At 38.7% G+C, this 22,522-nt stretch overlaps 1 protein-coding gene across 5 annotated transcripts; it reads left to right on the top strand.

Moving 5' to 3' along the window:
* Positions 1 to 1,980: 1,980 nt before the first annotated feature.
* On the top strand, positions 1,981 to 11,818 carry LOC129762957 (vesicle-associated membrane protein 7). 5 transcript variants are annotated; one of them, XM_055761593.1, is made up of 4 exons: positions 1,981 to 2,259; positions 2,941 to 3,174; positions 10,872 to 11,168; positions 11,227 to 11,818. In XM_055761593.1, exons 2-4 carry the CDS (start codon positions 2,971 to 2,973, stop codon positions 11,452 to 11,454), a joined length of 729 nt encoding a protein of 242 aa, XP_055617568.1. In that variant the 5' UTR covers positions 1,981 to 2,259; positions 2,941 to 2,970; the 3' UTR covers positions 11,455 to 11,818. The 5 variants fall into 5 exon arrangements, with proteins under 5 accessions (XP_055617568.1, XP_055617567.1, XP_055617572.1 ...); XM_055761592.1 differs by having other exon boundaries at positions 1,981 to 2,330; XM_055761597.1 differs by having other exon boundaries at positions 2,087 to 2,110.
* The last annotated feature ends 10,704 nt before the right edge of the window (positions 11,819 to 22,522 follow it).

The raw sequence follows: 22,522 nt of genomic DNA, 5'->3' as shown, positions 1-22,522 counted from the left end.
ATATGATGTTATATATACGCTCGTTATGCGATTTAATGTTTGCTGGGGAGCGAATAAAATTCTCTCGTCTCTCATATCCTCGACTGTAGGTGAAAATGGATTTTTTTCTCTCTCAAATCGGCGCGTATTTCGGTCTCTGAATAAAACAGACAAACTGGGAGCAACCTGAAAAGTTTGGTTTATTTTATCGGAAACAATAAAGTACTAAGATTTAAAATTATCGCTTTTAGTGCAGTTCAACGAAGGATTACAATAATAATTTGTTTTTATCACGAAATGCGAGTTTTTGGATTATTATTTAGTAGTTCATCAAATTCTTATCGCGCACTGAAATTAGTTCAATTTACAAACGCGGTTAGTCAAAACGTCCAATGTAACATTTTTTCCTCCGAGGCTTCAAATTTAAACTATAATTGCGGAACAACAGTCACGATTAAGAAACTTCGTTTTTGTCGTGTTGAAGTAAACGTTACATTTTTTTTGTCCCATTTATTTATTTCAGGCTCATTGACATTTTAGCTGTAACAGAGCCGAATTTTAATCGTGTACATGTCACATATTTATCATATCTATAATTAGCACATTACACAGTTGCCATTTTTCGGCGTTAGAGTATTCCCTTCTATACCATTCCATATGGTACACACATTTACACAGTAGCAGCCATTTAGGCGTAAGAGTTTTCTATCTGTTCTTCCATTATCCAGTTAGACCGGACAGCGGAGACAGTTGATTGATCATTGTTGAGTTATTTATAGAATATCAGCCCGATGTGTCTTGCAGAGCAGAGCAGTTGTATGGATGAATCGATCATATTTCGACCGTGGATCGATCTCCATCGCTGATGATTGTTGCGTGGACGTAGTTATTCTGTAACAACACAAAGATGGTCAATGAGGGCCCTGAGTTTCGAACTCACGATCGATCGCTTACTAAGCGAACGCGCAACCAATGTGGCTACGGAGGCCCCCGTAAACGTTACATTGGACCTTTTCAAAAAATACGCGAGATTTGTACTCATAGCGAATTCGTTTTTAAAACTGAGTCAGTGCCAAACTGACTCTGTAATAAAAAAACGTTTTCAGTTTCACGAATGCGGTGGTTTGTTGGTGTGCGTTATATAGTCTGATTTGTTTATATTTACGACGGCAAATGTACAGTGTCGACGTCTGGTGGTGATATTAGTGCTTGGGAGGTAAATTGTTCTCCATCAGATCAGAAGGGCCAAGTGCAGTGTAAACATATAAAAGTTTGAATGAAAATTTTTACTTAATATTGTTTGATTACCTAACACATGTAGTTCTGACACTCACTTAACCATTTGTCGATGCATTTCCTGTTTCTTCCACAAATAATTTCTATTATAATATAAAACCATCATTAGACACAGTTTTCGTTCAATATTCTGCGATATCGGAAAAAAACTTTTATTTAATCACATAAATTAAATATTCGATACATTAAAGTAATGTTTCATTCATAATTTAGATTTTGAAATTTATTCCACCTGAATATCCATCATTATTTTCACCTCCCAATGAAAGCACACGTAGCTTAATGCCGTCTACTCTACTCTTCAAAAGCAGAATCCGAATTGGATTACGATTCCAATAATACAAAAGCAAAAGCAGCAGGTTTTCCATTTTCATAGTCTTTATTTTTAGATTTTCCAAAACAATATTCGGAACTTGACAGTTCAGTATAGTTGTATTGGTGAACCCGAGTGCCAACCCGTGAAACATCTCAGTGCGAAACTAACAGCTTTCGGGGCGAACTAGTGCGACACTGAGTGCGAAACTGAGTGAATAAAAAAACGTTTTGACAGCAGTTAGTGCGGCACTGGGGTTGAAACTGAACAAAAACGAATTCGCTATCATTCTCAGAGAGAAATCAGTAATCATTCTTTTGAGTGCGATAGTAAACAGAGAGGCCGTATTGTGAATATCCTCCAGCTCTATTTGTCAGTACCATACAAATTTGAAGGTTTTTTTTTCCTTTCCAAAACATCACAAACACTTCGCATCAGCAAATCAAAATACGATCGCTGAAAATTAAAAATTCTTCGAGTCGGTCTTTGTTATTCGCGAAAAAAAGAAAAGCAATCTTCGAGGTTTGATATTTTTTGTTCAAATTCCGTAGATCCTGCTGGGGAATTGCGATGCTTGCAAGTGCAATGTGAAATTCATCTTCCAATTCTGCTAGAATTGTGCGAAGCGACATTTTAGTGTTTAGTGAAGTTCAATGTATTTTCCTCTGAAGGTTCGTCCCTTGTCCTAGTTCCTGTGGTGGCTCTGAATTTGCGACTTTTATCGCTGGATAATTACTGCTAGGTACGATAAAACGGTCAGCGGAAGATGGTGGCAAATTAGGGGGTGTTTCGATAGCGAGCAATGAATCATACAGAAAACAGACAGCGAAATGTTATTGTTGTGCATTTAAAAGAACGGTGTTTATTTTTTTAATATGAGCTAAATTGCTCATCATCTTGCGTTTCATGCAATTATACAATTCGTAGGGCGGATGTCAATAATGATTGGATGATGGAATCACAAACATAAACTTCCGAAAAAGCCGATAAGAATATGTTTTGGTTTAGATGATTAAGCAAATTCAGTGTAGGGTTGGTAATTACACAAGTTTCCTCGATTCATGAGAATGAACAATGCATGGGAACCCTATTTCCAGTCCGAGAGGAGCAATGCCTGACTCACGCCTCGCGCGTAGACCGACAAACGCTTTTCTATGAATAACTTGTATGGCTTTATGTGGTCTCCGTTTTCATAACTACATTGGTATGTCATGCCTACAGTTGTCCGTGCAATTATTAATCAGAGACAGACAGCAATATATGGCTTTAACTTCTGAAGCTTAATTCTATGTACGAAAGTCAAATTCCATTTCAAGATAATCAATGAATGTCTTTCTCTATTTTCGTTCCAGCTTGAAAATATTATAATCTAATACAGCAATATGCCCCTCTTGTACAGCGTGATAACGCGAGGCCCCACGGTGCTGGCGAAGTATGCCGAGTGCGTGGGAAATTTCGCCGAGGTGACAGAGCAGATCATACCGAAGATTAAGCTGGAGGATCACAAATTGACCTATTCGCACGGCAATTACCTGATCCACTATATCTGCGAAAATAGGATCATCTACATGTGTATAACGGACGATGTAAGTAGGTTAAGCTTTGTTATCTGTTATCAGCGGAAAATTACTCATGGTTCGATTTGACACACGTTACATGGATGTGATGAATATTTCAACCCAATCGAAAGCATAAAATGTTGCTTTCGTTAAACTGTTTACGGTAAACAGTGGTAGCCAAAAAAGTTGTGCCGGTGGCAAATAGTTATTATCTCAACACTGATTAAGTCAACCATGTCAAACCATGAAATGTGAAATATGTTAAAACTTTTCATAGCGGAGAAATTGAAGTCTGATTTTTTATAGCTTCCATATGATTTTGTACCTTCGGGTTTCTTTTGATACATTTTTGGAAGTAGGACTAGCGATGCCCGGTAATTGTTTGATTAATCGATTAATCAATTACTGACTACAAAAATCGATTATTTATCGAACGATTACTAAGCAACTTGAAATCGAAGCGAACGAATAATACGCATTCACACAACATTTACTATCATTACTAGCTGACCCGGCAAACTTCGTCCCGCCAAAAATTTATTTTTCGTTATCACATCCACGTTTTCTTACTAAGCGCACGTTCATGGGTCCAATCGCAGAACTGTTAATTGATTGATCTTCTAATCTATAAAATTTCAGTACTTCTACCAAAACTTGACATAATATCAGATTATTTTCAGACACAATTCTCGTGCATGATTTTTCATCCACTTGCAAATAACATGTTTCTCCGCGTGGAGTCGATCTGGCGTAGTGGTAACATCCATGCCTCTCACGCTAAAGGTCACGAGTTCAATTCTCACTCCCGACATTCTTCCAAAAATGGAAGTAAAAAGTGACGAACCAGCCAAATGAGTTGAAAATCACTATAATACAGAAAAAAAAATGTTTCTCCGTTACATGGAATAAATGCCTGATACAGAAAATATGATAGAATGAAGACAGCCCTAAATCGGACAATTCCTTTCTCGAGTTTTGCTCTTATCAACACATTCGGTGATCCATTTTTAGTTATATAGATAGAAGAAGATATAGGAGTGCGATTTATCACATTAAAATCCATTTCCACTTTCGAACAAAAATCAATTTCTTTAGCGCAAACATCAAATGGACTAACAACGCTTGTCAATATTTAATGGAAGAACACTTGCGAATTGAATTTTTCCATTTTCCTTCAGAGTTTTCCGAAAATTTTCAATTGTCATATTGGGTTGAAATATGTGCATTATTTTTATGGGACCCCCTCTCCTTTCCAGAGGAGGAAGGGTTGTCATATCATCATGGAAACATTTCTCGTACCCAAAAACCATCACATCCCAAATTTAACTCCATTTGCTTGATTAGTTCCTTTGTATAAAGCCATTCCATGTCAAACCGATATAGTGGTTCTCAGATTTCCGTGAAAAGTGGTAATTTAGTTCTTTTTGGCAAAACATTAGCCCCTTTTTTATTTTTTCATTAGGGTGACCATTTCCATTATAAAGTGGTCCTAAAAACCAACTCTTTCCTCTTTTTTTTTTTTTTTTCAAAAATGACTGCAAAAAATCATAACTTTCGAACTACTACACCGATTTCGATGATCGACATATTAAATTGTAATATATATAACTATTCTTCTTTGCAAAAATACTACACTTGCAAAAAAATGAATTTTGTTTTCATAATTATTGATTGTATTTGTTTTTTATGGTTTTCATGGTTTCGGGATCAAGGGCGCTATATATATATTTTTTAAATTATGTTTCTTGAAAGTGGAGTTTTTTTACATAACATATCCAAAAATCAGTGAGTGGAGTCTCGACCGAACACTCGTCGGGTGCGGATGAGTTTTTCTTTGCTTCGCGTCTGATTTTTTCTTCTTCTTTGTTTAGCGCGTTTCAACCTGTTTCGGCTCTATTCGCTGCTAGGAATAGTTTGTTGGTGGAAGTTATCGTGAAAATGGTTTCTGGTTTCGTTGTGTTAATGGTGTTGTAATGAAAAAAAAAGGTTCAAATTCAGTTAATCAGTTTTGTGGTTATTTTACTGGATTATGGCGTTGTTTTATTTTTCAACTCTCGTGTACCGTGGTTAAGGTAGGTTTAGAGTTCCCGTGAACGTGAACGCGGACAAACACTTTTTTGTTAATAATTCATCAGTCCATATATAAAACGCGAGGAAAACATCTTGAAACGATAGGAAGAAACATTTTCTAGTTGAAAAACATGTTTAAACACAATTCATATTGATAAAAGTGGATTAATTCAATATTTCACAACGATTCTGAATTTCCACCGTGGAATCGAGATGTTGGCGAACTCACCATAGTTCACCGACTTCGGTGAACGTGAACGTGAAAAAAGTAGTGAATATAGACGTCAAAATATTTCCCCGTTCATGTTCACGTTTGAATGTCCCAAGGCATTCTGAAAATTATTTCACCGTGAACTTAAAAGGATATGTTTAGCAATTCTCAAGTTTTCAATGAAAACTTTGATATGGATGCAATTTCCTTCAATCGGATCTTTGCGCGGGTTGAAAAACTTCGTTGCTTCGGGTTGATTCGTGAACAATTGTATATTTTATCCGAATTACTTTATTGAAGATCGATGTTTATTTACTTCACGTTTACTGCAGAACTTTCAATATGAACGTGAACGTGAACAAAAGCATTCTATTCACCACGATTTTTTTAGTTGTTTGTTCGCAATGTAGTTCACCGTGAAATGATCGTACTATTCCACCACCTGTTCAAGTTCACGTTCACGGGAACTCTAAACCAGGCTTTATGTGTGTATGCGTGGTAGCTTGCTTTTTAGAGCATGTTTTTTACAGCAGAGATATTAAGGATGGAATCCACTAACCACTAATTCTGCCAGCAAAATGATCCAACTGTATCGAGAAACATCAACATCCCAGCTAAGTACTATTAACAATTTGTTATTTTTATAACCGATCCGAAATGCAATACGCTTCAAGTCTCTCGGTGTTGTGTGCGAGAGAGAGAAAGTGTCAGTCAGTAGAAGACTGCGGTGATGGCGGGTGCGGCTGCGTGTGAGAGTGTGGCATTACGAGTGCGCGATCGTGGAGGATGACCAGCAAACATGTGATTGTATTGGTGTGGTTGCCTTGCTTCCCAGAACGGACTCGTTAGCTTCGGAAGACCAACGTAGTTTGATTCTTTTCGACGGTTGACGTACAGTCGAGTTTTTGTGAGAGGATTGGATCGGAGAGCATATTTTGATTGTGCGATAGCTGACGGATGGAGGCAGGCTGTTTTGTTTGTTCGAGGCAGACGATTTCGGTCACGGCAAGGCGGAGCGGACGGTGTAGCCACGCCGGTGCAGTTCTATGTCGTTGTTTACTTCTCGCAGTGGCGTGAGATTTGTGCAGCCGCATTTTCGCGCGAAGTTGCATTCAATCTAAACGACATTCTAGAGTTTTAGAAGATCCAATAGTTTTAGAGGTTTTTATATATCTAATATTGTCTTCGTGGTAAAGAGCGCATTTCGGTTTTTTGGCGTAGGACTACGTCTTTCATTTCTATACCGGGGTGTAAAACCAAAGTTTCGAGAACGAAAGCGTTACGCTGGAGACCGAGATTTTGAGCGTTAATAGCTCTTAAACAACTGAACGAAATGGTATGATAAACACTTCATTTGAAAGATAAAATGTCTACGCGTCATAAACTTGTTACTTTTTCATCCAAAAACTTGTTTCAATAGTCTTAAAATTGCTTTCAAAACAGGCTATTGAAATCACCAATCGGTATATAAGCGAGCGCCGCTCGCAAACCCACTCAGTTATGATTGAACAGCGATTGGAGCATGTTGTCGCTGTTGTTGTGAAGCTAATTTCGTTTATCATGAAAACGCTGATGAACGGTGTCACCAAGAGCCTGTTTGTGCACCTAAGGCCAAAAGGGAATCCATCAGGAGGAGAGTGATGCCACGGTTCCGCTTGAAACATCGGAGCAGCCGCCACACACACACACACATACACGCGCGGAATTCTCGTTGCTATCATCGTTGCTGAAAAATAATCTGCCAGTTCCCCTGGGAATTGAAAAATACATTCATGCAAAAGAGTTTATTTTAATGTTTTCTATCCATAAAACACTGCAACCAAATACATTTGGTTTTGTCATTTTTCAATCAATCGCAATTAACAGGAAAGCTTCTGAATATTTTTTTTTTCCCATCAGTGGAAATTTTCGTATCCAATATTGGATGCATAACATGAAAAACGGAAAATGTTTCACATCGCGAAAATCAAACGAGAAATGGGTGTTGTGAGAAAGGATTAGCGAACGCGAAAACGACAAACGGGAGAAAGATACGTTTGGAGGTTGAAGGAAATTGGCAGAAAACTTCTTCATTCTATCATTCAAATAATGTGATTCATACCACATCGTTTTGCCAGAAAAAGATTATTAATGTTCAAAGGAGGAATCGAGTCCTCCGAGGAAATTACCCAGCGCAAATTAGAGTCGACTATCGATTGCGGCATTCGTACACAAATAATTTTATAATGCAGTTTCACCAAAGTGATTTCTTCGGATATATTCACTACATCATGTCATGTATTTCATATTCTTCATAAGGAAATCCATATCCATGGCACCTATCGGTAACGAATTATTATCGAAACCACGATTTTCGCTAAATGCTCCTTTCAGTTCGGCCTGTAAAAAACTTTTCTGTACTCTAATCCATCAAATTTGGAGCCCTGAAAAGGGCCGTTGATTATATGCTAAGCTAATATAGCACGCTCTCCTCGGATACGATGGGTCAGCTGGATGTCCTTGGGCATGTTGTGACGCGTTTTGCATGGATAGCACACAAATTGGTATCTTCGAATAAGCCTCCTGCAGCGTCATAGCTGCGGAACTTTGGAAGCGCAAGTCGGTTTTGAAGTCCTGAGCAATTCCACGATCCAAATGCTGCAAAGGTAGCTTGCGGATCAGCAATTCGGTCGACTTCTGATAGCGACGAATTTCATGCGAAGTTCCCAGTCGATAGCGATGTGGCTTCTCCACCTATCCTGCTACTGGTGCGCTTATCCGAGCTGACTTCGTGTGCCTTACCACCGAATGACTAACGGTGCGAGAGTAGAGTAAGAAATGGACGAAAGCAAAGGAAGCGTCATTTTATAAACCATAAAAGTATAGAATCTAAATCCCACCCTTATTATATTCGTGAGTATACAGTAAGCTTATATAATAAAGAGGGTGGGGTTTACATTCGATTCTTTTATGTTTTATAAAATGACACTTCCCTTGCTTTCGTTCATTTCTTACTCTACTCTCGCACCGTGAGGACTCGTTTCATCGGGACTAAGCAGATAGCAGGTTAGTCTTTCAGTGGTAAGGCACACGAAAGCAGCTCGGATAAGCGCACCAGCCGCAGGATAGGTGAAGAAGCCACATCGCTATCGACCGGGAACTTTGCGTGAAATTCATCGCTATCGGAAGTCGACCGCCTGAGGACATCGACAAGACAACATCGTTACTGAACGAGCTGAACGGCGAGGGATCGAAGTATTCATTACCTGGCTTGACCTGACCTGAAATGCAATCAGTTTGTTTTAACTGTGAGGGAGCGCAGAAAAGCCGATCGATCAGTAGGAGAAGAGAAGGTGACCAAGAGAGTATCAGCATCGAAATACGGTTCCTCGGGAAGACATAGAAGCAGCCGCCACACACACACACATACACGCGCGCAACTCTTTTCGTTTGCTGGTTATCGAGAGGAAACCTGGAAAGAAATGATCGTTGCTGAAAAATAATCTGCCAGTTCCCCTTGGAATTGAAAATTACATTCAAGCGAGTTTATTTTAATGTTTTCTATCCATATAATACTGCGACCACATACATTTGGTTTTGTGATTTGTCAATCAAGTGCAGTTAACAGGAAAGCTTCTGAAGATTATTCTTCAGAACAAGGTTTTTTGTATCCAATATTGGATGCATAAAACCTTGAGTCTTCAAAGTAACACTCTCGTTTTTGAAGTCACCCAAATATTTATTTATTCATTCATTCAGGATGGATTTAGATTCAACTTCAAACAAATGATCTCTAAATCAACGATAGTCCTACGTCAACCTTGCGGTTATACCATAGATATAACTCACTTCCTGTTTTTTGAATAGAGGATTGACGTTGCTTTTCCTTCAATTATGTCATTCTAACCCTTACTACAAGAACAATGATTTCGTTAATAATTGCTCGACTGATTACTTGAGAAATTGTTAGTTTTTATTACAAATCCAAATCGCAGGTATCAAGTTTTCCTTTTCGAGGTTCAAATATAAATTGCAAGACTAGGTTCAAGATGCTAGAGTCCCAATTCGGAAAACTTCCGTGATTTCCGTGTATTACAATGGAAGAGCGTGACGTGCGACTAGGCACAAGTATTAAGTCCGATCCGAGTCTGATAAGACCTTATCAGGTGACCCTTCAATATATTCAATCTTCAAATGCATTTGATTTTCGAGTTTTTGCTCCGTTGAACAGAGGAGACTTTTCAGGTTACCGTTCAGCTGCTACGAAATGCATTTGATGTTCGAGTTTTCGTTTCAACGAGTAATTGGGTCCACGCTTACAAAATTAATTCACTTACCAGAGTTATGATCCTTTTGCAGAGACCTTTTCAGGTCACCCTTTAATATCTTCACGGCTACGAAATGCATTTGGTTTTCAAGTTTTCGTTTCGTCAAGTGATCTCTAGTTTGCGTTAGCATAATCACATCACTTGCCACAGTGAATCCTGATTATTACCCCTTCCCACTAACAAACTATCCCTTCCATGATAAACGCTAGGGAACCACGCTATAGAGGCGACCCTTCTGGCCTTCGGGCGGCGAATATCATACTAACATTCCTACCCTTCCCCTGGTGACTGTAAGGACGTGGCCGGCGTCGTTATTGATCATTGAAAGCTCGAATCACCGAAAATTGCACAACGAGAATGATTTGCTAGTCCCAAGCGTCATTCTGTGTGTTCTTTGTGCAATTTGGTTGGTTCAGGTCAATCACGGAGAGCAACTACGAATTGTACAGTCTACCCAAGCTCAAGCTCAAGCTCAATAACATATCCAAAAATCAGTGAGATGTTTTTTTATTTGGAACTTACGATTTTTTAAAGTTAACCGATGGCACAAAAAATAATTTTGTCCTCTTTTTCCAGAAATGAAAAATTCATAACTTTTGAACACCGGGACCGATTCATATGAACGACATATCAAATTTTATAAAGGCATTTTTGAAAAGAAGGGGGAAATATGATTTTTGGACCATCGGTGAACTTTCAAAAATCATAACTTCAAAACGAAGAAAAAGCACCTCTCTGATTTTTCGATATGTCATGTAAGAAATCCTCAGCTTTCAAGAAAAAATATAAAAAAATATGGCGCCCTTGGTCCCGAGACCATGAAAACTATGAAAAATAAATACAATAAAAAAATTATGAAAATAAAACCCAATTCTTTGAATGTGTGATATAGGAAGAATAGTTCATGGCCCTAAATTCGATATGTCGATCATCGAAATCGAAAGTTATGATTTTCTGCAAAACGTCAATTTTGGAAAATAGAGGAAAAAGTTGATTTTTAGGACCACCCTAAAATGGAAATGATCACCCTGATAAAAAAATAAAAAAATACTACTGGAGCACTGTTTTACCGACAATCCAATGTTGAAAAATATCGTTGAAAGTTTTTAAAATATCGATTGAAAAATTTAACACAGGGCTTCGAACGATCGCGGGCCTTCCTGTTCCTGGCGGAAATCAAGAAGCGATTCATCCAAACCTACGGCCTCACGGTGGCGACGGCGATTGCGTACGCCATGAATACCGAATTCTCTCGAACGCTGGCTAACGAGATGAAGCACTTTAGCGAATCGCGGGATATCGACGCCATCAGCCGGGTGCACGGACACATCGACGAACTGAAGGACATCATGGTGAAGAACATCGAGAACATCACGAACCGGGGCGAGCGGCTGGAGCTGCTCGTAAATCAGACAGAGAATTTGAGAAATAATGTAAGTTTGGACCACGTTGTTTAGCAATGCTTAAAAAATAAAAATCTTTCACTTTCAGTCGGTAACATTCCGCCAGACATCCCGCAACCTGGCCCGCACCATGTTCTGGCGCAGTGTTCGAATGTACTGCGTAATTGCGGCGATTCTTCTGTTTGTGGTCTACATCGTGGTCAGCATGACCTGTGGCGGTTTGTTGTGGCAGAGCTGTATACACCACGGAGGTACCAAGGCACCGACAACTCCGACAACTGTTCTGCCATTCGCGGATCTCGCGCCTGGTTTGTAGGCATGGAAAGCTTAAAACAATGGACCATAGATGGAACAGACGTTGTCCGAAGGGCAACACATCTCGATGAGTGATGAAAAGACTATAAAGAACTTTGGAAAGCTAAAATAATAATTTGAAATTCCAATTTTTTGTTTGTTGTATTTTTCGAAGAAGTTGTCGAACTCGAAGGAAGAGTAAGATTGGAAAAGAATGATATTTTAATTCACAATCTACTCATATAGATCTGGTGGTCAGTATGCAAGGAAGATTGTCCTTATCAGCTTCGCTGAACTATCTTTCGTCGCTCTCCCCCCTCCCCATATGTAACCTAGAATATGATAAAGAATATATACAACACGTTATCACATTACATTAAAAAACAGCCGAATCGTTTTACTGCAAAGTGAAAGAAAAGTGGCCACCCTCTGGAAGAAGAAAGCATCTGCAATCATCTTGTGCGCGGTGATGAAGGATGGTCGTGAAAATCGGTGGGAAGTGAAAGAAGAAACTGTTGAGTGTCCACTTGAGACACGACAACCAGTTTTTTCTTCTTATTTTTTTTCCTGCTGAGAAATGGACTGATGATGACGTATGTGAGCAGGGAAAAACTAGTGGGAAAAGAGATTCAAATTGTGGGAATTTACCTTTCGGGAGTGTCATTGCGTTGCGGGTGAATGAACGTTTGCACATAAGGGCGGCGTAGTTTTTAAGTGTCCCGTTTCTTCTGCACTTTTATCTGCAAAGGTAGTTATCGTGGGTTTGCTACGTTTCTCTGAATCAGACATGTATGAGTGCTTTTAGCTTTTTGCGTTCGTACCGTTTGAATGTGAACAGAAAATAAGGTTCTCAACTAACTGTTTTGCAGACTTCTTTTGTTGGAGATCGAATTAGGTAAATCAATTTGTATGCCGAGGTAACAGATAGGACGTCTAAAGATCGTTCAACTGTGTTGACTTGCCGGGACGTCAGAGCAGCACGGTTTGTGTGACAAGCAATGCAGCCTGATCTGGACTCGTTGGGCCTGATTACTTCACGGTGACGGAATGAAGTGTACCGTGAAGTACCCATATACCGCTCGGCTAAGACAATATTTAACGTTTGCGTACTCTAAAAATTATTGCTTGCCCGTATATTAGGCTGTCAAAAAAGTCCTGCGGTTTTTCCGCGAGGTGTCGTTGTAAGCACGTAGTTCTAGTTGTATTCATTGTATCGAGTCATACTATAGCTTGTTGGTAAGGTATTTTCGCGCGCTATAATATAGTCCTTGACAGTGTTTTGTTTGGTTAAGTCGTTCGTGAGTTATAGTGTCGCAAATATGTAGCAAAATAAAGAGAAAAACCGACATATTTTACAGTACTACTATGACAAAGGCAAAAATGCATCTCAAGCTGCCAACAAAATTTGTGCAGTTTATGGACCCAATACAGTTTCCATTTCCACCGCACAACGATGGTTTTAACGTTTTCGTTCTGGTGTAGAGATCGTCGAAGATGCGCCACGCTCCGGAAGGCCTGTCGTCGAAAATTGCGACAAAATCGCTGAATTAGCCGAGAAAGACCGGCATAGTAGCAGCCGTAGCATCGGCCAAAAGCTGAGGATAAGTCATCAAACCGTTATTAACCATTTGAAGAAGCTTGGATTCACAAAGAAGCTCGATGTACGGGTGCCACACACGTTGACGCAAAAAAACATCTTTGACCGTATCGACGCATGTGAATCGCTGCTGAATCGCAACAAAATTGACCCGTTTCTGAAGCGGATGGTGACTGGCGATGAAAAGTGGGTCACTTACGACAACGTGAAGCGCAAACGGTCGTGGTCGAAGCCCGCTGAAGCCGCTCAGACGGTGGCCAAGCCCTCATTAATGACCAGGAAGGTTCTGCTGTGTGTTTGGTGGGATTGTCAAGGAATAATCTATTATGCGCTGCTTCCCTATGGCCAAACGCTCAATTCGGACCTGTACTGCCAACAACTGGACCGCTTGAAGGTAGCACTCATGAAGAAGAGGCCATCTTTGATAAACAGAGGCCGCATTGTCTTCCATCAGGACAACGCCAGGCCACACACTTCTTTGGTGACGCGCCAGAAGCTCCGGGAGCTCGGATGGGAGGTTCTTTTGCATCCGCCGTATAGTCCGGACCTTGCACCAAGTGACTACCACCTGTTTTTGTCCATGGCGAACGAGCTAGGTAGTCAGAAGTTAGCCACAAAAGAGGCCTGTGAAAATTGGCTATCCGAGTTTTTTGCCAATAAGGAAGCGAGCTTCTATAACAGGGGTATTATGAAGTTGGCATCTCGTTGGGAACAAGTCATCGAACAAAACGGCGCATATTTGACTTAAAACAGATGATTGTAACTAATTTTATGAACAAATGAAAATTCAAAAAAAAAATACCGCAGGACATTTTTTTTTGACAGCCTAATATAATGTTTTGAATTTGTTCCATTACTGCATCGCTGCATTCATACTACCTACAATGATGGGAAACATTTTGCATCTTTTAGTCCTAATTTCAATTAACAAAAATTTTTTTTTTCTAATTCCGTTAATAAGTGTTCCTAATTCCAGTAATCAAATTGTTATAACAATGAATCGTTTTAAATAGTAGTTTTGACAATGTTCTACGTTAAATGAGTTGGAGTGTTAGTGTTATATTGTACTAGCTGACCCGGCAAACTTCGTCCCGCCCAAAATTTGTTTTTTTGTTATCAATACCTTCAAACATTCACGTTTTCTTACTATGAGCAAGTTCATGGGTCTAATCGCAGAACTGTTCATTGATTGATATTCTAATCGACCCCATTGAATTTACCTTTTACTATAAAATTCCTAGTATTTCTAACAAAACTCATCATTATAATATCAGATTATTTTCAGACACAATTCTCGTTCAAGATTGTTTAACCAATTGCAAATAACACGTTACATGGAATAAATGTTTTATACAGAAAATATGATAGAATAAAGACAGCCCTAAATCAGACAATTCCTTCCTTGAGTTCTGCTCTTATTAACACATTCGGCGATACTTCTTTATTGGTATAGATAGAAGAAGATATAGGAGTGCGTTTCATCGTGCGTAAAACATATGGGAATTCAATTTTCCAAATTTTCCCTTTTTTCTTCAGAGTTTTCCGAAAATTTTCAATTGTCATGTTTGGTTGGAATATTTTTGGTTGAAATATGTGTAATGTTTTTATGGAGCCCACTCTCCATCCCAGAGGAGGGAGAGGAAACCCTCACATCCCAAATTGTGCCTAATTAGTTCTCGAGTTATGCATAAATTAGTGTTTCATTTCTATGACAGCTCCCCCCCCCCCAAGAAAGGTGGGAGGAGTGTTGAACCACTTTAGAAATGTTTCTTGCCCTCTAAAACCTCCACATGCCAAATTTGGTTCAGTTTGCTTGATTAGTTCTTGAATTATGCAGAAATGTATGTTTCATTTCTATGGCAGCCCCCCTTAGAGAGGGGGGTGGAGTGTCTAACCACCATAGAAACAATTATTGCACCCTGAGACCTCAATATGCCTAATTTGGTTTCATTTGATTGATTAATTCTCGAGTAATGCAGAAATTTGTGTTTCATTTGTATGGCAGGCCCCCCTTAAAGAGGGAGGTGGAGAGTCTAACCAGCATAGAATCATTTATTGTACCATTAAACCAGCATATGCCAAATTTCGTTTCATTTGCTTGATTAATTCCCGAGTAGTACGAAGTCACCTCTAGTGATATAGTATTGCTGTACGAATTTTTAAACGCGTTTTTCATGAAACCTTGTTTTTTCAGCTGTTATCGATATCTCGAATCTACTCGACCGATTTGGCTGAATTTTTTATCAGCATGTAAAATAGAATTATATAAAGCATTACATAGCCCTTTTTTGATATCTTATTTTTTAGATTTTGATGAGCTTCAAAACAGTGATGAAATGAAAATAATGAAAAATGAAAAATAACTCATTTCTAACAAAAATGGCCGCCATTTTGGCAATTTTTCAAATTTTCAAAAACCTCTATATAACGCTTTAGGTATGGTCCTGAAGTTTCAAAATATTCATTGGAACTGGTTCTGCGACATCCCGTTGATTCAGAACCGATACCACCAGAAAGGTGCCGATTTTCAGACAGCATTTAAGCATCCAGCTGTCAACAGTGCAATATTCATTATTCGTGGACTCAAAAAATGGAGAACACATCTTCAAATATACACTCTGTTCAACTTCTATAAGACCAGGTGATGATCTTGATGCTTTGTGTCATCGTAAACAAACAATGCTTCAATTTATATTCTAGTGTGTAGGTATTGGTGACTACTATACAATGCATGATTTTCATATGTGTGCGTGAAAGCGCTGAGCGTAAACAAATGTTTTTCTATTTTTCAAGTGTCAAGTTTCTATAAGACCAGTTACATTTTCCGTTGTTTTGTTTATTTTAATCAATAAATCTGGAGAATGCAGAAGGGAAAAGTGTTCACGGAGAGAGAAGAAAGACAAATCGATGCATTTCACCAAGACAAAGTTGGTATCAGAGAAAATAGCGGGTCGGATTGGACGATCCCATCAAGTAGTGCTCAATTATTTGGCGAATCCTCAAGGATACGGTAAGAAGAAGAGAGCTTCACGTAAATCGAAGCTCTCTGACCGGGATAAGCGGGAAATAGCTAGAACAGCTTCGAATACCTCAAAATCGCTTATGCAAATAAAGCAATATTTCAATTTAAATGTTGTCGGGTGACAATTCGTCATGTTTTGGTAGAAAATCCTCACATAAAAAGGGCTTGAAAGGTTAAAGCTCCTCATCTTACACCATCTCACATCGGAAGACATCTGAGTTTTGCCAAAACTTACATGAACCGACAGTGGGACATGGTGAAAAAGAATGTTTCCAAAATAATACTTTTTGCTATATACCATAAGAGTTCTTCAATGTATAGGTTATCTTCACTGATGAAAAAAAGTTCAATTTGGATGGCCCTGATGGTTTCAATGGGTACTGACGTGATTTACGAAAGAAGGAACAGTATTTTTCAACCAGGAATTTTGGTGGAGGCTCGTGCATGGTTTGGGCGGCATACTATGCAACCGGAAAGCTCAAGATAGCTTTCACATCATTCAAGGATTACATGCGTGTTCTGGAATCCTTTCTCCTACAGTTTTTGCGTGGATATCGTCACCAAAAAATTCACATTCCAGCAATGCAATGCTGGAATGTGAACAATGCTACTATTCATACCAGCAAGGAAACTAAGCAATGAATTAAGGACCGAAAACTTATTTTTTTGGACTGGCCGGCTCTTCCTCCAGACTTGAATCCTGTTGAAAATCTTAGGGGGATCCTGAGACACTGGGGGAAACGGTACACCACGATTGAAGAGCTCAAGGTCGCAATTTCGGAAACATGGAAAAATATCGAGAAATCCGTTTAACAGAATTTGGTAAATAGTATTCCAACACGAATTTCCCAGGTTATTAGCCGAAATGACAAGGTTGCCAATTATTGACATGTAAATCAGCCGATCGTTTTGAAATTTTTCATTGATAATATTTACTGAATTTTGAAATGGTCTTATAGAAACTGGACAGCTGAAATTATCATATATAAGCACAATATATAAACAAACAACTCTTTCGAACAAAATAGACGTTAAATATACTTTATTCTAAGCATTCAACAATGTATGAATATATCTTGTTGAAATTCTGTGAACTGTTGGTGATGCAACGAAATAGAACCAAGGTGGTCTTATAGAAGTTGGACCCTCTTATTACAAAAAATCCATATAAATTAGAAAATGTCCTATCTATCCAAAATATCAATACCCGGACATGAACAGCTATGAAGCTGCCTATGTATTTTGAGTTCAAGCCAACATGCAATGTTTGGTCATGATGCCGGTATTGATACCGATGAACGAAAGAGCGAATGAATGGTTCAAATGAACTGGTTCACTTAGGTGAAAGGTTAGCAACTGAGCCGTTCATCAAGTGAGCTGCTCTGGTCATCTTTACTCCACGGTTTGGTTTCCTTATTCGTTCTCGCATGTTTCTTTGTGACCGACAAGGTGAGTCGATGCGTGTTAAGGATTATTCTACAATTGCCGATAGTACACACTTATCAAAATAAAAAGAGAGGAGATAACTTGAAAGATGGCGATACTATATATGAATATGGACAGTTTTGTAACACACGAAGCGAAGAGGTTTATCGCTCGTGAGAGGAATATTTTTATGCAACTAAGGTTCAAACTCATCACGAATGCCCGTTAAATGATGAAAAAATTGAATTAATCCTCCTAGAAATGATATTGTGCTTTTCAGCAATGTAGACGGACGCCCCCTCAACTTTTTTGCTCTCCTTAGAAACCGATTGAACAGATTTTTTACAGTCAACTGTCCGTTTCACTCCACCATTTTTTATGCTGATCAATTCTGGTAATTTCGACGTGGGACTACGTCTAACCGAAGTAAATGGGGGGTGAAATTAAAACCTAAACACAGAACATGCAGGAAAAAATGAAAGATTCCGAATGCTTATAACTCGAACATAATATATGCAAGCTTGTGCAGACCCTAAAACCCTAAAACGTACTTCTAAACTGAGAAGCCTGGGAAAATCGTCATTTCAGATACTAGAGTTGAATGAACTTTCGCGGTTCGAGAACTACGTAAAAATGAGAGATGCAAAAATGTAAAATGTAAAATACAATGATCGTTTGACAACTCTTCCGTTCACATATAGTAAAAGGATGATCATCAAATTTACTTGTAACGAAGAACATAATCTATTACAATGCATGAATTGATCTTACATGGCAACTTTTAAAACTTTTTACTTACAAAGCAAATATGTTGAATTCAAATGAATTCAAAAATTGTTCCATTCAATCGATTATTTAATCAATACAATACAAATGCTTACTAGGACAACGGAAGTCCTACGTCAACCTTGCGGTTGTATCATAGATATAACCCACCCATTTTTTTTTGACGTAGAACTACGTCTTTCATTAAGGGTGCCAAATCAGAAAACAGGTCACGTTTTTATGAAATAAAGTTAACGTAATAACTATTTTTGCTGCGAACGGATTTTGGCAATTTACCTACCAAACTAATTGGAAATTCCCTAAGATTTGTTTGATATGCTATACATTACAATTCCATAGTCTGTATATGGTTTAAATTGATGAAATTTGGAAGCATTCCCATTTCCTCATACATTTGTTCTGTCCATTTGTGTGCTTTCCCGAACAAAGCTGTCAATAACGAGCAACTTATCGGCGATCAACGAAGGGGAAATCGCAAGATATAAAGTCTCCGTGAACAAAGGGAAAGAAGAAGAACGAAGGGGAATATTTGCCTAAAGTATAAACAGTGGATCTCGCTGAGGCAAACTTTCATTCTTCGGGAGTAAATCGACTGAACAACATTGTTGCTGGACGGCGAGGGATCGAATGCCTTTCTCAAGGCAATACGGTGGAGGAGTAATATTATGGATAGAGTAAAGTTTTCCAAGGGCCTCTTTGAAGATTAGAGACGAATGAACTGAAGATGTTTGGAGTCTCAAGCAAGGAAGGAAGGCAAACTTTCATTATCGTTCGATGTCTCTGGCATTACAATCATTGCATCAAACTGACGCCATTGCATTAAGGTTCTGAGCTACACAATTGTGTGGGGAATCATCAAGCTAGGCTGATGATAGCTTACCAAGAAAATAAATGTTCTGGAATTTAGTCAGTGATTTGGTTTCGCGTGGCGGTAGGAAAACTCTCTCCACAAAGGATGACAGCTAAGGCAATCTAGACTGGCAATATTAACAGAAAAGGCTTCTGTTGAGAAGAGCGCAAATCGGAAATAAGTGTGTGTATATTTAGTTGCTTCAAGCCATCTATATATGGATATTTGTATGCATACGTGCTTGCTTCATAACCCGTGCGTAAAAATAGTGCATCTTCGCTACGCTGAACCCCATTTGTATTTGACGATTGTTTGGTGTTGGTGTGCAGTCGTAATGATAAATATAAACAAGGAGGGGAGATAGCGGGAGGGAAATATTTACGCTAGGGTATTGGTAATGAATCTCTGCTGAGGCAAATATTCAGCCTTTTTCCCAGCAGCTAACATTGTTTGTTTTCTGTCATCAATGCATTGAACTGACGCTATGGTGAATTTTTGGAGAATACCAAGTTATTCATTAAATTATATTAAGTTATTAATTTATTTAACTGCTTTCAACTAGGATTGTATTTACACTGATCTTGATTATAATGCTACTCTTTTCGAGGTTGTTGAGATTAACAGATAGAGTTTATTTCGTTAATTTAGTCACCAAGAAAGTAAATGTCGTTCTGAAAATTTGTATGTGATTTGGTTTCGCTTGCCAGTAGCGAAACTTTCTCCACTAAGAATGACAGCTGTAAGTGCAGCATGTTTTGTTCTGCGAGCACAAAAATGAATCATCAAACAATTATCGTCAAATGATTTTACAATAAAAAACATTTCAGAGCGACCAAACTGGTAGAATGATTATTTCAAAATTTTCGCAGTATTATAAAATAATATCCGCAGTTATAAACAAGCGACTTGAATGAAACTACAGCGTAGTTCTACGTCAACAATACAGGCGTGTCTTGGACACAACCTCCTATAATTTTTTCTAATCGCTTCGTGTAATCTATCCAGAGCTCTGAGTTGATCATTAGGCCATGCAACTCCGAAAATGGTATCTCTAAAACATGAGTTTTAAACGCATCAACCGTTTCTTCTGGTATCGAAAATTGTTAATCGCGCCTTCCATTCTTGATGTTCGGGAACATAAATAAATTATTGGGTGTTAAATCAGGACCCAACGGTGGACGACTCTTCAAGACGATGTTTTCACCGGTAAAAAGGCGGTTGTGTGAGAGCTTGCTTGTTATGGTGAAGAATGATTAAGTTGTTTGGCCGAAGATTGTATAAAGTATTATAGTATACCATTTACAGAGTACAGTGATTTCAAAATTGTGTCTCAGCAATCTGATGGATATACGTACAGAAGAGAACTTTCATGCGATGATTTTTTTCGACTGTCGGCTCGGATTATCGAGACAAGAGTGCGTCGATCATCTTGTTTTCACTTCTGGCAATCTAGCACCACACAAGGCTACTTTAAAAATTGAATGGTGGTCGTAGTTCGCTCACCGACGACTCTCGTGAAGGTCACCTAAACTCAGCTACTGTACCAGGAAACATCGATGCTAAGCGTAAACCAGCAATTTAAGATCGACAAGTGCCGTGAGATTCAGGTATCCCTGAGTGTTGGATGAATTGCATACAAACGATATTACATGAGCATTTGGACGTTGGAATTTGACAATTGCTAAAAAAAGGGGATCGTGTAAATTGGTAAAATTCGATTGGGATGCTTCAAATGGTGTGTATAACCTCTGCACAGATAATGAATCACAGATCAATGAATATAAGCCAAATTTTAAGTAGTTTGCGTTCAAAGCAGAAAATGATCGCCTTTTTTCAGAAAAACTGGTGCCAACGCAGTACGATCGATCAATTCTGAGCGATACACAACCGTTTGTTTGCCTACATTCTTCGGCCAAATAAGGAAAACAACTCAATCATTATTCACCGTAACAATGCAAGGGTTTATCTAAAAATTATCATTTTTTCAAAAATTCATAATTTGACCTTTGATCTTTTGACCTACTGAACCGATTCTGTTGATCGACATATCAAATTAAAGCCAATCAGCTGGCTTTTCTGGAACGATTTCATATTTGCAGAAGATTTTGATTTTGTTTTCGTAATTATTGATTGTATTTGTATTTTTTTCTAACTAACTGCCTCGCTTTCGTCGGATGAGTTCACGCGAAAAAAATTATGAAGAAAACAATCACGCAGATGGCGATCGTAACGCCGGTCTTACCCAACAACTATAAACTAACATATCACGCATCATCTAAAAAACTCTAAAATGAGTAGGTCTTCCCCCTCGAATGATAATTTTCCAGAAGCAGGCCACCGTGTCTGTGCTTCATGCGTATGCGAATGCATCTCTCTCTCACGTCCTGCCAACAGCAGTCGGAACGCAATTCACAACCAGCACACACGTGCCAAACTCTGCGGGGAAGGGAACGAGACATTTGTTTTTGTTTTTCCGAGACGGAATAACACAGCTCACAAACGGGGGCAAAATTCTGCACGACGCAAATATACAATTTTCCCTCCCAACGCAGGAAAACGGCGTTGAATCGCAATTACGTAATACTCGCTGAAGTGGTTCCTCTCCCTTTTTCCACCCAGTGTTTGGCTTTTAAACCGTTAAACCGTTCAATGCGGCGTTATGTTGGGTGCAATTCATCGGAATGGCTGAAGCGTTTGGAGTCGCGTTTGTAAACAAGAGACTGTTTTGTCTATTGTTTCGCAATTTTTCTTTGAGTTTCATAGAGTGCACCAATCATTGGCTCTGATCTTCCATACTCTTCTGAGCGTCATTTGATTGACTGTGGGGTTATGTTTTTGCTGAAAAGGATCGTTGAAAGGCGTAAATGTGAACCTGTATTTTCGCTCCCTAAACTTGTGCTCTGAGGGAATGCGGAACCGAACAAAAGATATTGCACGCACAATCGTTGCAATAGAGAGTATGAGGCACTGCTAATTGAAAACTTGTACCAGCTGTGTTCATAACCATGCACTGCTTTTGAGTAACATCACAACATCACGCATCAAATTGATATCCTTTATGTTCTATTGGATTTTAACGAGACAATGTTTTCTAAACTCCGTTTAAGACGATGAGATGAACATGTTATGATGATGATCTAGAAAAGCGCAAGCGGGGCGTGTATATAAAATAATTTATTCAATATTATTCAACCCATTTTTGGAAACAGAAAATGAACTATATAGACGTAGGATTACGTCTACCAGGAAGATATTGGGGGCAAAATTAAAATTCTGAACATGTAAGAAATAATAAAAGTTTTCGAACGCATGTAACTCGACCATTTCTTGATAGATCACAAGGATGTTTGCATCAATTGATTAGAAATATATCTGCGTATTTATCACAAGAAAAGAAACCTATTTTTGTT

The sequence above is a fragment of the Toxorhynchites rutilus genome, chromosome 1 (genome assembly GCF_029784135.1).
Source record: "Toxorhynchites rutilus septentrionalis strain SRP chromosome 1, ASM2978413v1, whole genome shotgun sequence".
Classification (NCBI taxonomy): Eukaryota; Metazoa; Arthropoda; class Insecta; order Diptera; family Culicidae; genus Toxorhynchites; species Toxorhynchites rutilus.
Note: the sequence above shows the minus strand (reverse complement) of the source record. Positions and strands in the feature narration are given on the sequence as shown.

Bases quoted from the DNA above. Each gene is read 5' to 3' on its own strand.
- LOC129762957 (XM_055761593.1), top strand. From the start codon at position 2,971: ATGCCCCTCTTGTACAGCGTGATAACGCGAGGCCCCACGGTGCTGGCG. The intron at 3,175-10,871 runs GTAAGTAGGTTA...AATTTAACACAG, and splicing joins ACATGTGTATAACGGACGAT to GGCTTCGAACGATCGCGGGC. The intron at 11,169-11,226 runs GTAAGTTTGGAC...TTTCACTTTCAG, and splicing joins CAGAGAATTTGAGAAATAAT to TCGGTAACATTCCGCCAGAC.